The following is a 15,731-nucleotide window of genomic DNA, read 5'->3' on the forward strand; positions in this document are numbered from 1 at the left end:
ATACTGTTATTTTTCTCTGATTATTCAGAAAAAAATAAATAATTTGACAAATGGGAATTGCATGACCCATACTAAAATAGCTAACTGTGAAATTTCTATGGCTAATTGGCATCTGTTGTTAGTGACAAATGCATATTTGCCCTCCTGTAGATCTTCCCACCTGTTACTCCATGGACCATCATACCATTTATGTGCTGGTAACAAACTGAAAGCTTCACTTTCAGGGTGATTGGGCTTTGTCAGAAAATTAAGGTACTATTAATTAAATTAATTTGTTACCCTAGTGAAAATTAGGGCAGCAGAACCACAGGAATTGTGTTAAGGCTTGTGCTACCTGCATGTTGGCCCCCATCTCCCCTAGGCTGCAGTAGAAGAACCATGAAAAGATGTCTTGAGTTTGCAGCACTACCAATCCTTTGTCATCCTCCCAATGTCTTTCATTTCCTGTCCCTTCTTGCTCAGCCCTGTCACCCCAGGCTCACCGCTGCTCCTCCTTAGGAGAAACAGTACCCAGAAGGCTTCAGGTTTTGGTTTGTTTTTTCTCTCTGATTCTGCCCACAGAGTACATCCACCACATAATGTCTAGGAATTATTTATGGATTGTACTCCCAACTCCAAGATCATCCAAGAAACCTGGCTACTGCATCTGACTGCAGTTCACTGACTTCCAAGGGCATAAGATGCCCAGGTGTTTTCTAAATCTGCTGATATATGGAAGAGAGAATTTGAAAGAAGTAGGTTAACAGAAGTCAGTGTACTCTACGGAGATTTCCTATAAACCACTGGCAGTCAGGTTGGAGGGAGGCGGGGAGAGAAGGAGGAAAAGAGAGACAGGAGGGAGGCAGGCAGGCAAGCTTGGTGACTTTGCTATTTATTTTCATCCTTTAAAAAAAATTTTGCAAAATTAAAGAAGAAAATACTTAGAAGGCAAGGTTTCCATAGGAAAAAAATATTTTATTTTTTTAAGAACAAATTCAGTTTGAAACAGACGTGGAATGTGATTTTCATAATTTTCATTTCTGGGAACTAATTGTAATGTGGAACTAAAGCAGATTTCAAACTTATGACCGGCTACTTTTAATATAGAATGAAACAAACAAACAAACAAAACCAAAAATAAAATTAAAAAAAAGAAAAAGAAAGAAGAAATTATTTAAAACTCAAGCATAATACTGTGTTACTTACAAACTGGACAAAGAAATTCTTAAATAAATATTCATGGTACACAATTTCAGCACAAATATGCGGCAATTTGGCAACCTTTTATATAATTTTTTCCTCAATACAGTGCAAAGGGGAATGACACTGCCTTTAAACAAGCTGTAGCTAAATACATTGCAAAATTCAAATTTTATACAAAACATCTTGCTCAGACTTTATAAAAAACCAACATTGCTCTATATACACAATCTGGTTAAGAAAAGCCTTTTTTTATCTTGTTTTCATGTGGGTTTTTTTAATTATTTAAAAATGTGAATAAGGCTACTGTAACACCCCAAATCCATATACAGTAAATCTGAACCTATTTACAGCATCTTCACTTAGACATGATGGTGCAAATTCCAATTTGGGTGACTAGGGATGATCATACAAGCAAGGCATTTACAGTAACTTTTCAAAGCTGGACCAACGTCAAAGAAAGGAACAGTTGGTAGATTGTCATAATTCTGCACCAGACACAAAACAGATGCACAGTACATTTTTTTTTCAATTGGTTGCAGGTTGCTCTTGAGCAATTAGTCTGATTTTTTTTCACAGTTTAGTATATAACTAGAATGTAGCCAACTGATGAAGCATAGATATGATCTAATAAAAATAAGGATCAGTAAGCCCATCTTTTCCCTTCCCCTCCCCCAAAATAAAATCTTAATGACTTACAAGAGAACCTTGTATGGATGGATTCATAGAAAAGAAGGGTTGTTGAAAAGAATTACATATGTACTGTAGTTAGTCACCATGGTAACCTTCCACAGAACCATGGGTTGTAATTTTATTTGTTTTTTTGTTTCTCTCTTTTGGACGAACATCCCAGCATTATCTTCAGGTTCAGAAAACAAAGAGGGTGATCATTTCTATGACAGATATTTTTCTTTTCTTTCTTTTTTTTTTTTTTTCTTTCTTGCAGGTGCTCACCAGAGGTCTGAGAACCCTAAAATGCTGTTGCTACATTTTCTTTCCAAATCAGAAAGCAAAGTGTTACCATAGTAACATGACTATGTTAGAAATGTCTATTTGCATAGCACATATAAAAGTAGAGTTTTTTTTTTATTTATTTCCTCCCTAGGGTGGGAGCTTTAGGGGAATAGCCATGCTAAAGAGAAAACTTTAACCTGAAACCCCCCTCTACGAACCTCAACAAAATCTACAGAACACATCAGCCTGTAAGGCAAGGGAAAACACAACACAGAAAATAAATGCCGGCACATCTTGTAGCTGTTAAATATGTGATACAGTAACACTGAATTCCTGATATTTTGGACCTTATATTTTCTACTTTCCTCTTACAAGATGCTTTGGAATTTTTTTTTTAAACTATGCTCCCACTGGTGGTTTAGGATAGCTGATTTTTATTCCAGAAGTATTTTTATTTTTAAAAAAAATGTGTGCATATGCATACATACAAATGCATACGTATGCATATATACTTAAATATGTGTGTATATACATAGACACACACACACACACATATATGTAAAATGATGACAAGTTAAGACTATGCAATTGCCGCAAATGAATTTCACATCTTCTGGTGTAGATTCTGTGCAATCTCAAAATATATATTAGTAAAAAAATCCAAACCAAAAGTAAGAAAGAACGAACAAAAGAAACTCTCACTTTATATCCCTTGTGTTCTATACACCTATTATAAATAAGACATATTTTCCTTCTCCATCTCAGTGTCATAATTTATTTTACTCTTACAGACTGCCAGAGGTTTGCCATATGTGCTTTAACATTGCAACAGAGCACCAATGAACTGCTGTGTCAGCCAGTACCTACACTCACTGCGCAGGGACAGCGCTACAATAAGCCAAAGTGCCAAATGGGTCAGTCACAAAGAAATTCTGCCTTACTTTCAGAGATGAGCAAGGTTTTGTGGTTTGTTGTTTTGGTTTTTTTTTTTCCCACAACTTTATCAGTGATAGAATTATAGCTCATTTGACCCACTGGCTTATCATCATCTTGGGCACTTGACTCTCAGTTGTTTTCTTAAATGCTTTCCCTGTGTTTAGTATAATGTGATAGTATAGCAGCTGAGTCTGCTTAAAAGTCATCCAAGGCAGACTACGTTTTTGCTACAGCTTCAAAGCTGTGTATTTTATTGCCAGTACCACAACAGCCCTGCCCTCATACCTCCTCAGTGGCCTGCTATTGTCTTGTCTTCTCCAGGCTTGTTTACTTACTAACAATACCCCTTTGTTCTACTGTATTGAAGGTACTATTTTTTTCTGCACACTGGTATTTGATAACCGTGAATTCCTTCAAATGCAGCCTTAATCCACTGCACATTATTGTGTTTCCTACTTGCCTCTTAAAACTTAGCATACCAAAGTGCTGTGCTACCTAAATGCATTTTTTTTTTTCTTCCCAGCTTCTATTTCTGAGGCAGCAATATTCAATTGCAACTTCAATCAGCCCTTCCCTCCACCACCCAGTCCTGCTCTTGACTTTGTTGACAGCCTAACTTTTTGGCTGGAAGGCTCCTTACTATCAAACACAATTTTTATAAAAGCATTACCCATTCGAGTGAGGCTGCTGTAGCAGATGGATGGAGAGCGGATCTCCAAACATTAATGTTCCATTAGTGATTCAGGAGGTGGAGTGAAAGGAAATCTTATGTGAAGGATGGCAGAGCCCTGGATAACAGAAACAAATGGAACAGTGACGGACTAAAAGCAAGAGAACTTTAACAAGTCTTACTTAGACACCAAGGTCTGTGTGACAAATCCAGTACGCACTGAGAGAAACACACAAAAGTCAGAAGATTGCATTTCAAGCTTGATATATCCTAGAGCACCTTCCCAGGATGCCTAGAGCTATTAACATCCACGGATTGCTCCATCTTCCCTTGGCTTTTGTACATGCCTGAATGCCCACAGCACATGGCTTTGAGGATGATGAATGTAACAAGAGTACAGCAATCAGAATGGGCATCTTCTACATAAAAGTCTTCCAGCTTTTAGTGAATACTTATTCACCGAGATAGGGATTCTACAGACTAGGTAAGCTGTCCAGCTCGCGTCGGTTCCTGGAGAAAGAGCTGTTGCCTTCTCCCCCCTGTGCTTAAGTCAATGCTAGCGCACAAGGCGTCATCACAAACCCCAACAGAAAGCATTTGACCAGTGAGTTTTCTCTACGACTCAACTGTACCACAGAGCTGGTTGTGTGTTCCTCAGACCTTGTAATAAATGTTTGCTGGACTCTGAGGAGGCATCTCTTGAACTATGTACACCGGATGTCCATAGTCGCCGCTGACCTTTTCATAGTGGGGACAAAAGACACTGTCTGCAGTCCTTAGAGGAATGATAATGTCACTGGGCTCAGAACCATTGTTGTTGCCACTGCGTTTTGGGGTGGCTAATGTACTAAGTGATAGAGTTGTCGTGTGTTGCGGGGAATGCTTCCTGTGTCTTCTCCGGTACTTCAGCAAAAGAACCACCAAAGTGATGATGATGACGATGAAAATGATGCACCCTGATGCAATCCCTGCAAATAAGGCCACCTCTGAACCCAGTATACTGGAATGCCCAGCCTTACTGCCATCTGTGCTAGATCCTGGAAAGAATGGAAATACAATAGACAAAAGTTATTGCCATCCTTTGACCCATTTATGTCGCTTAAAAACGTGTAGAGTAAGCAAGACTGGAAGAATTAACTGACAGCTAAACTTTGACAAGCCAATTACCCTGTTAGATAGTTAAATGCAAACAGCCGAAGTCAGCAATCAATATAAAGCAAGACTTTGTGCCTTTTGGTCTCACTTTTGTGTTGCTCCCAAACCACTCTGTTTCATACATCATCATCCATCAGCAGCAAGAACTGTCACTGACAAGGCAGCCTTTGATGCACACGGCATCTTTTAACAGATGCAGGCCAGCCCCAGGCACAAGAGAGGGGTGGGATGGGACTGCAAGGGAAAATAACACAGGGAAATGACAATTCTCAGAACAACTGTTACTGTTCAGTACCATACTGCTCCCTCTGCTATTTTATCTTTTGCATATTGATTTAAGTTAAACCATCCTTAGTGCCTCTTTACAGGGACTCCTCTTGCTTGGAAATGAAACTAAGGAGCTTGAGGCAGCATGGGAGACAGGCAGAACAGTTATGGCACGTCTGTTAGTATTAACTTACATTTACTTAAAAGAAAATAATACCACGCATTTGGTAGTCAGGAAAAGCTCATGTGCTGAACAGCCTGTTGAATATTTGCCGCCTATCACACCATCATATTATTTGTCACAAAAATTACATGAATACTCATTGACACTTTTTCACTTCTAAGTTTGAACCTATTTCCCTGTCTTGATGCTCACTCACAATGGAAAAATTATACAGATACTATATTCACATAATTGTTAACTCTTCCTACCAAAGCCTCTGCAGGGATCAGCTAAAGCCACTCACTGTATGAAAGATTCATTAGCCCAGTAACTAAAGACAGAGCTGGCAAGGAAAATCTGTGGCCTTTTTTGGGAAACCCAGAATCACCTGTCAGCAAAGTTTTGCTTTTAGCATTACTAATTACTGAATTTTCTTCTGGACAGCTTGAGTCTTAAGAGTTAGGTTTTCTCTTGTTCACCCTATGAGTGAAATGCATCCTGAAGATATTTGTTTTGAATAATCTATTTATTTTGTTTAGATAATTATTTAAAAAAAATAAAACAAAAGCCCAAAACTTTACATTTAGTAGAAGACCAGCCATACATGTCTAGACTTCACATGGTCAGCTAAAACATCAGGACATTAATTATAGATGCCCTGAAATAAATGTTATAAATGGCTGTCAAGAACCACTTGATAATGTATTATGCGGGAAGAGAAAGAGACTCGTTCATCTGCCAGAGTACTAAATGTCAGGCAGCACGGACCACTGTAAAGCTGCTTAGCAAATGTCCTATCCAAAAATTTTCCTGTAAATGAGAGACACTGTCAAAAAATGTAATTAACTTCCACAGCAGAGTGGAAGAGGGGAGAGAGGAGCTGTTGCCAAAACTTGCAGCTCCCACGCACTATCCACTGGAGCAATCAGAACCAGCTTTTGCTTCATCTCACGATGAAAACACTTGCATTTCTGGCATGTTAATAGTAAAAGAAAACATTTGGGGACAAAGGAGGAGAAGATGTTCCAGGGCAAAGTCCTACCACACCTACCTGAGTGGTCCTTCACAAAGGGGCTGGTGGTGGAACTCTTCCCGTTGGTGCCAGCTTCCTGCTCAGGGCGCTTGGTGGGATCTGTGTGCCGGGGCTGCCCTGCTGAGTTGGGATCTGGGGAGAGAAAGAGGACTCATGCAGCTTTGGCACTTGATGATATGGAGCCTTACAAGCTGGCTCTAGGTACCTCATGAGACACAAATGGTTTAACAGAAGAACCTTTATACAAAGGACTAGGAGATATAAGAATGTAATTTTCCTTTTAAAGCAAAATGGTTATATTAGTTAATTCAGGTTTAAATTGTGAGGCCATCTGCAGAAACTATAGGGTCTCCTGTAATTGGCAAGAAGAGCTTTGCAGATGATATTTCAGTTTAACTGAGGAGGTTGATTGACTACTAAACCAACTTCTACTTAGAAGAATAATTCTTTCTTCCTGCACAATAGGTTATCTATATGTGAAAAGAGACAATGAACAAAAACCTCTCTGTAATCAGAATTCATAACAAGCAAACTATAGAAATATTAGCTTCCCTCTTTTCATGTATTTTAAATAATTCTGAGTAGCAGAGTTGTGGCTTTTGTTTTTAAAATAAAAATAAAAATGACTGAAACACACTACTCCCAGGTGACCTTTCCTTCTAGGGATCTCTCCAATGAAGAGATCTTATTACACTAACCCTCCTACTGTAGAAATCTGTCAGTAGCCGAGAAGAGAAAATAGGCTATGCTTTCAGACTGTAAGGGAGGAATGACCACACTAGGCTTGACTGGCTCTCTGCTCTACACTGCTAAAAGAAGCCTGAAAACTAAAAAGGACATTGAGACCGATCAAAGTGATTTCATGAAACAGCAGATGGTCTTTACCTTGTCCAACTTTCATGAGGATCTTCATGGTTTTTGTCTGGCACACCCCTCCCTCCTGGTTATCCAGGCCCTCCAAAGACCCATTTGATGTTGCTGATTAAAAATAAAAGAAAAATAAACAAAAATAAAAATAAATAAAAATCAGGAAATCAACAGGCAAAGTGATGTGAATATGAGTGTCTGAAAGCAAGGATCTTTCAATCTACCAGGACCTGGTTTTGTTGCTCAGGCTGACCTATGGAAAGTTGTGAAATGTTGAAAGCCAAAGGAATGAATACACTGGTAAGCTGTACAATATACACAAATGGAGGAATGTGTTATCAAGGTTTCAAATTTACCCAGCAGCCTTTTATTTTCCTATGCACAATTGACTGACTGACTGACTTGGACAAAAACACACCATCTTGCTAAAAAGGTGATGGAGTCAGCTGAAAAGGAAGCTCTGGCAGGCTCAGAGGAGAAAAGCACTGAAAAATCACTCTTTTTTTTCCCCTCCCAACAATATCTTTATAATCACCATGTTACACCTGCTTCCTCTATTACAAATCTCCTGCTGGAATAAGTGAACGCATACAAAAGACCCAGGTGAAAGCTAAGATTCTGAACTGATTGGAAAACCATTTAATATTTTAAAGCACAATCTCACTTTTCTCAGCATTGAGGAGCCTCTGCGGGGGCGGGTGGCGAAGGGGAGTACGCTCTACTCTCAGGGAAACCTTTTTAGCTCATACAAACAACGGGCGGCTTTCCCATGTCCGTACTGCTCGTGCTTATCTAGGTGCCAGCTGGAGCCACGCGATCCGGGCGCAGGCTGACACTGCCGTGCCGTGCACCACTCCCTCGGAGAACCCACGCTGAATCACGGTGCATGGGTGCGCCGCTGCTGCCCCAGCCAGCTGCTGGTTGCAAAACAGCTGCTGGCAAAGGGCTCAGCAGCTCCTCAGCAGTAGGTATTGCAGCCACTGCACTGCACTGGCCACTGGCCACCATCAGCAGGGCACAGCGGCAAACAGTGGGCTCCGGATTCGCCATGCAGGGAATGCGCCGGGGGTTTTCCTACCCTGGTTGTCCTGGGGATGGAAATTTCACTGTCATTTCTTGGGGCTGTTTTTTTGAGGCCCAAAATAAACTTATGAGAGGGTGCACTGGGCCACCAACTGGAGAAAACAAATGGAAAATGGGATGTCAGGGAGCTCACTGCTTGGCGTGGCGGTGGTGAACTGCTTAAGCAGCACATGCCTCCCTCTGCCCCTCTCCTTTCAGCTTGTGGGCTTTACACTCTTCAGGTCTTTGTTTTTAATTCTCACTCCTTCTCTTTCACCTTCCTTGGGGATTTTCTTTCAAATGCAGTCTATGTATATTTCCTTTTTCCTTCACAATGTCTTCCTACCCCCATGGCAGTATTTTTCTTGCCCTAATCTTCTCTCTAGCCGTAAAGATATAAACCCCATACTGCTGAACCCTGCTTCCTAGCCTTTGATCTGAGTCTTGTTTTTGTTCCACTTCTGACTCTTTTGTGACCAACTCGAATTACAGCCACCATACAAACTTCCCAAACTGTGCTTTCTGTTCCTAAAATTCCCTTCTCCTAATACGTGGTCCCTCCCAGTTCCTCCTCTTGTTCCCTCCCCCCTGTAAAAACATGACAATAGCTGTATGGCAAAAAGACTTTTCAAAATACAAAAGAGCACGTTGAGTAATTTAAGATAAAAGCTGATCTGAAATGTGTCACTGCATTGCCAGGCTTGGAAAATAATGGAGACATATAGTTTTGTTTTCTTTTTTTTTTTTTTTTCCCAGAGGGGGGAAAAAAATCAATACCAAGAACCCATCCTGGACATAAATCAAATGTGTCTTTGCTGAAAGTGTTTTTTATGATCTATTTGCCAATGTACCAGCAGAAGGACACAGAGAAAAAGTGCAGTAAATAGAAATACTAAAGCTGAGCACCAATTGAATGTACAAATAATAAACACTGACTTTGTTTTGTGGTTTTGTTATTTGATTCTTTTTTTAATCGAGCTGAAGGGAATCACATCTCCTTTAAACACCTTCTACTTCATTTTAATTGAATAGAATGCTACTTCTTCTGAACACCAATGCATTTTTATTCTTTAAAGGCCTATCCACTTAACCCATGGAGTAGGAGACCTCAACGGGATGCAGAGGATGCAGTCTGACCTCAGTACAGAATAAGAAAGTAAGATGAAAAAAAGAATGCAAAATTACTTCAAATACAGTCTCCAAATGGGAAGACCCAGATGTACAATGAGTCTGGTTGTGTGCCTACGCCAGCGCAATCCGCCTCTCTTGCTTGCTAAAAGAATGCTTTCATAGCTTTGATGTCAGATGAATGAATTTGCAGAAGTATTCACTTTTTCCACAGTTCTTCAAGGGATTTTAGGAAAGCCTACGTTGTAGCTCAGAGTACAGACTGCTACGTCCTGAGGAACTGGGAATTTTCAAAGAGAAGCATTTCAGTGACAAAGCAGGTTTCCTTCTCAGCTTTTCCTGTAATTAAACTGACAATTACCCAAGGCCACTGGAGGAAATTATTTTTCGAAATTCATTAAGACTATCGAAATACAACCTTGCGTATCCCTAGTGTACCAGGAAGAATGTGGGTAGCTTTAAACACATCGTTTTAAGCTTTGAAAAGCTTCACTGAGAAAAAGAAGTAATCTGGGACAGCAGAGAAAACACAGTTTCATACTGCTAATGCCCCTTGACAGTGTAGTGTGCAGAAGTCAAACAAGGGAGTGAGTACAAAATATTCCTCAAACACTTGCTGTGGCCTTTCTATATTGATCTCCAAATGAAAATTACACCCACTGTCATTTTAGCTCCTCCACTGTATCCACAGCTATGTGGGAAAGTGACCCAGAACTTGCAGCTCTGCTCACACTGAAAGGATATTAAAAAAAGGAAAAAAGTGCCCCAAATACGAGTTTTGGATTTAAACACAAACGTAACACAAGTTTCTGGTATCCAAAATGGAAATGTTAACCTCCAGTGTGTTTATATAATTAGATTTTAAACTTTCCATCCAATTTATTCTTATATACATATAAAAGAATAGGTTTTTTTTAAATTTTGGTCTAAATATGGATATATGTTAAAGTTAATTACTTAGATGAGCTACCATACAAAGCCCTCTGCTAAGAAGACAAAATGTTTAAATATTAACATTAATAAACATAACTAATGATTAATATGAAGTTTCTCATTAGTGCTAGTATGTTCTCAGGATCCCACACTTGTCTTTCTATTAATACAGCAATACATAGGAACGTAGAAGTAAGTAAAATGTTGCTAAACAGGTAGCAAAATATTTTTAAATCTTTTGATGGTTAAATACCTCTGATTTTCTGAGACCTGTCCTGCTCCACTGGTGTCAACTGCAAAACTAATAATTACGGCCAAAACCATATTAAATTATTCAACAGTTTGTCCACACCTAAAAATTAACACATATAATTGTGCTAAAATTTCTACTAATTTTAAGACTTTCTAACAAAATTGTAATAACTTATAGGCCATTTTTACAGTAGTTTATCAGACACTGTCTGTCTGTATTCCTTGAATACAACACCAGCTGCCATTTTATAAGGAATGCAAGTTTAGCTTTTCAACATTCAGAAAACACTTATCTTTTATGAAATTGTTTTAAGAGTCTTGCTGATACATACTTACTTTAGAGAAGCTAGTATACATTTGCAGGTTCATAACACACTACTTAAACATATCCTCTTCCATACACATGGGAGAAATTAAATTACTCAGACCAAAAAACCTCATTCTGATCTGCCTCCCCCTCTTTGAAATACATGAATTGTATAAAAACAAACAAAACCTCCAATAAAACAAATAAACAAACAAAAAAGGTTGGAACTCATGTAAATCAATGTATAATGTTTTACATTTATTTGCTTTCAAAACTCCACAAGTGCTGTTTATTGTACAAAGTGCATTAGTCATAAATGCAGAGGCAGGGAGTCAGTGAGCATAGCAGAGTCAACTGACAAGAACAGTTCCTGGCTATGATTCTTATACAGTCCCCATGGAGAGGAAGTAATATTACATTTTAATATGTCTTCATTTGATTGTTATTACTCTGCCTCCCAGGAGGCTACGCCACTGCATGGATCATGGCTGTTTTCAACCTACCATGTTGGTAACATTGCCCTAATCAGACAAAGAATTAAGCTGCTGGATTTGTGCCTGTATATAGCTTTTCATTCACAAAGAGATTAGAAATGAAGGCACAGTCACAAAAATTCAACTTCCTTCACTCCTAAAAACACACATTAGTTAAAAAATGAAAAAAATGCCATCACAATTACTTAAAACACCAGCAGACAAAAATCTCAGCCTTTTAATTCTGCTACACTTATTACCCACAGTTTCATGTTTTAGGATTATGAAAAACATTACCTATTTGCAAATTAAATTACATATGCTTTGAACCAACACAACTTTAAAACACATTTATTTCTAGAGCTTGAACATGAAATGGACTACATAGTTGATGAGAGAAACGATGATCAACATATTTAATTTTCCTGCGAAAACTAAATGGACCTTAAACCACAGACTGTAGGAATAAGTGAATGATGTCTACTGATGGGCAAGGGCAAAATTGATTTTGTCCCTCCTTAGTTTGCTGGACAAAAAAATTAATTTGGCAATATATTAGATACATCACTGATGAGGTCATGAAGAATTAATTGCTGCCGATGTGGATCTGTTAATAGCAAATTGAGAATTACAGGTTTTTTAGGGGCAGATCAGTACTATCCAATAGTAGTGATTTTCACTGTTGTTGTTCATTACATACTGCTTGAATACTGCAATAGAAAATAGATTTCTCAAAATCAGAATAAAATAAAATCAAATAATACTACTCATTCCTACTTTTTCCCTGCTGTGCTTAGAAAAAGAATGAAGAAACAGCAGCAAAAAATCTACACAAGCTTTAGATCCAACAGTAGTAAGAAATTATGCTTAAAGCAAAGTTGCACTCCATCTCACATGCACCCTCAGAATTACTAAGTATATGTAAAGTTTTTGAAAGTTTTTTATCAAGTAATAGAACACTATTTTGGCCAAGCATCAATGTTTGTGCTCTGACTGCTTTCATCTGCTTTTGGCCCTCTTAATGATCCTCTTAGTAAAGCACCAAATAAATAATTCTTCTTTTCCATAAATTTAGATAATTTATGGGAGAGCTTTAAGAACACCAGAAATGACACAATGCAAAATCACAAATCACTGATCACTACAGGGAGGTTGTTTCTAAACTACCCATGGACCAAAGAACAAGATAGCTGAGAGAACAAAAAGAGTGTTTTAATTAAATGAAATTAAATTCTGCCCCCCAGTAACAATGCCAGATCTGCATGGAGATCTGAAACAACAAAAAAAATTTGTTTAGGCTTCTCACCAAAGAACAGGTAGTTTGGCACACATTACTCTGGGTGAGCTGAAGAATGTTTAGAGAGAAGAGAAATACGCTAGTTTAAAATACTAGCAACTAATGCTTTCCCCTTTTTTGTAGTGACAAAAAGATTGACACTGAAACCTTCACTTTTTAAAAAAAAATTAAACTGTCTTCTGAAATTTAACCATCAGCAGTCCCAAACGTGGACTCTAAGTACTAAAACATAAATGCATTATGAATTGTTGAATGGAGTGCTGTTATGTGTTGTCTGTGTTTTTAAACAACAGACAATAAAATCAAAACTTTCTACTGATCTTTTAGAGACAAATTATCTTAAAAAAAAAAAAAAAAAAAAAAAAAAAAAAAAAACCTGCTCTGAATTTGCTCAATATAATTTAGGACCCCAAGCTATAATGAAAAATGTATAAAAGCAGCTTACCAATAATTTTGCTTTTTTCTAATGTCTGGTTTTTTTATTTACAAAGTCAAGGTGGCAGAATTTTCAGGAGTTTCTCAGCCTAAAAACCATTAAAAAACTCCCATTCTACCTTATTCCACACATTGTTTCAAATTAAGATAGATTTTTTTCCCTTAAACTAGGGCTTGTGGAGTGTTTATAAATACTCCTGATGCCAGCCTTTTTTCCCCTCTATCCACATATGAGGCAGAACTTCAATGAGAGGGAAGGGACAAGAATTCTGTATTCTTCGTTTTCACTTTGCATTCTTGCTTTTTAAATTAAGCCTTATAATGCATGTCTCAGGATTTATATATAAACAGGATCCACAAATTATATTCTCTACAAGTAAGTAGAGAAGTAAGTAAGCAAGCAGCAATGCCCTCTCCAGTCAAGCTAAAACCAGAACAAAATAAAGTAAAATAAAAAACAGGCCTCTTTTTGCCAGGAAGAAGCAAAGGCTCTGCAGTGAAACTTTGTAATTCGCTTTTCTAACCACTGCTCTGAAATGTGTCTTGTCCAACTGTGAATAGCATGACTTGTGGTACTTAGGTGGGACTCATGATACAAGGGTATTTATACGATTCCCTGTAATTCCCCATTCTCCACTTGTATTCATGTTAAGAGAGGGACAGATTTTTTACTGTTTCAATGATTTTTTGAGAGTGCAATGCAGAGGACACAATCAAGATGGAGCCAATCAGTTTTGTACTGTAATATACTTTGGTATGTATCAGCTGTATGATTCCAGGGACATCGCTGGAAATCCAGACTCTCCTTCCCACATCTCATGTCATCTAACAGCACAAAACAGGGAGAGAGGTGTAAAGTTTCCTACAATCAGAATTACTTTATTAATTCAGGGAGGCATGGGACCAAGAAAGAAAAATATACGTGGTAAAAAAAAAAAAAAAGCTGCTTATGTCAACAAAGTCTTTCAATAAAGGGAAAAAGAGACAGTGAGAGAGCTGGAAAATATAAATAAAAGCTGTGAATTCTGACTGGTTACTGCTGCCTATCATTTTAAAAACACCACCACTTTCTCAGTGAGTTAAGGAATACCACAGCTGAAGTGTACTGAACAGTAAACTATTTGCTGAATTATTATCCATTACTGAAGGTCACAGGTTCCACCCACCCACAACAAAATCCCACTTGCTTCGCTGCTGTCAAGTGCAGTGCCCCTTTCCAAAACTCCATGGGAATGATTTAGAGTTGATATAAAAACAAGCCAGAAAAGCATCTCAATGCTGTATCACTATGAACGACAAGTCTTTCATTACAGTTAAGCATTTCTAAAAGAATTTCAGTTCTATATTTCACATACTCTGAGAAATGTTGTCAGATAATGATCCACTGCACACATGGTTGCTTCTAGTTTACATAAACAAATTATATACTTGTGAGTGCTGAAGTAACTGTGGCAGATGTAAGCCCACTAATTATGATGTATTTAGTGTATACCCAAAAGTATGCATCTAAACCAGATTACTAGTTAGTTGACTTCACCATTCACAAACAGGTATTTTACGCAAATTTATCCTCTCTCCCAGCATGCTACTGACTAAAGCTTCTCATGGATGGGGAGAAGTGTCTCCCACTACCACAGCAAGCTTTGCTTAACAGTTCAGCTGAACAGAACTAATAGAATTAGTTAGCATTCAAGTTACACTGATTGCTGCTAATGACAAGAGGGCCTGCTGGAAACAAAAGCAGAAGCTTGAACATTAAATGAGAACCTACTTTCTGTATCATACAAATTCAACTTCACTCTACAAGATGTTCACCTGCCTTGAAAATCTCTCTGTTTTTTTGTCTGTGGCACTTGGGTAAGAAAGGGTTATAGTGAAAGTTCATATTAAATAAATAACAAACCTCTTGCTCATTCTACTGTCACTAATTGCATGCAATGATATTAATGACCCAGTAATTGCTATACGAGTAGCACTGAAGTGGAAAACATCATTTTGAGGCAGAGTTCATCTCTAGGTGGTAGGACTTCACCAGTGACTGAGTTAATGCCTAGTGACAGTTTAGAATATAACACTACAGATGAGAAAATGTGCCAGTCTCACGGTTATAACAGTTTAGATGGACATGATGTTATTTGCTTTGACCACACCGAGTCTAGGAGTAACCCCAATAAAGTACCACAGCCAGACTTTGCCCTGTAGATGAACCTCATTCCTTTCAGGGGAGATGCTCTGTACTATAACAATCTAGAGCAATTTTCCACATGTTTGCTTCAATAAAAGAATACCTTCATCTCCTGCTTTTACATGTAGCACAACAAAAGTGTGCTTTATTGCAAAACACAAAAAGCTATTTGCATCATCTAACTATCCTTCAGCAACACAGAGTTTGGCACCTTAGTACTGAGATCAATTATGATACTATTGAATGACTGTACACTTGGCAAAGATGATCAGAAGTTAAGCACTGTTTTGACTGCAGTATGCTTATGTTTGTGTTTAGAGCTCTAAAATACCCACAAAGTAAACCTTAATGAGGGAACATTGCAGAAATAAAGCAATCTGAATTTCCACGGTTCTACAGGCTCTCCTGTTCAAATACTTGCCACTAAGAAATTAA

The 15,731-nt window shown here is 38.1% G+C and overlaps 1 protein-coding gene across 1 annotated transcript in view; it reads right to left on the bottom strand.

The window, feature by feature from the left end:
- Nucleotides 1-933: 933 nt before the first annotated feature.
- Nucleotides 934-15,731, bottom strand: part of EFNB2 (ephrin B2) — a 46,040-nt gene continuing 31,242 nt past the window's right edge. The window contains exons 3-5 of the mRNA XM_068182569.1: nucleotides 7,243-7,335; nucleotides 6,376-6,489; nucleotides 934-4,776 (exon numbers count right to left, since the gene is read on the bottom strand). Coding sequence (XP_068038670.1) covers nucleotides 4,394-4,776; nucleotides 6,376-6,489; nucleotides 7,243-7,335 — 590 coding nt within the window. The 3' untranslated portion in view covers nucleotides 934-4,393. The remainder of the gene's footprint in view (nucleotides 4,777-6,375; nucleotides 6,490-7,242; nucleotides 7,336-15,731) is intronic.

This window comes from Anomalospiza imberbis, chromosome 2, assembly GCF_031753505.1.
Source record: "Anomalospiza imberbis isolate Cuckoo-Finch-1a 21T00152 chromosome 2, ASM3175350v1, whole genome shotgun sequence".
Classification (NCBI taxonomy): Eukaryota; Metazoa; Chordata; class Aves; order Passeriformes; family Viduidae; genus Anomalospiza; species Anomalospiza imberbis.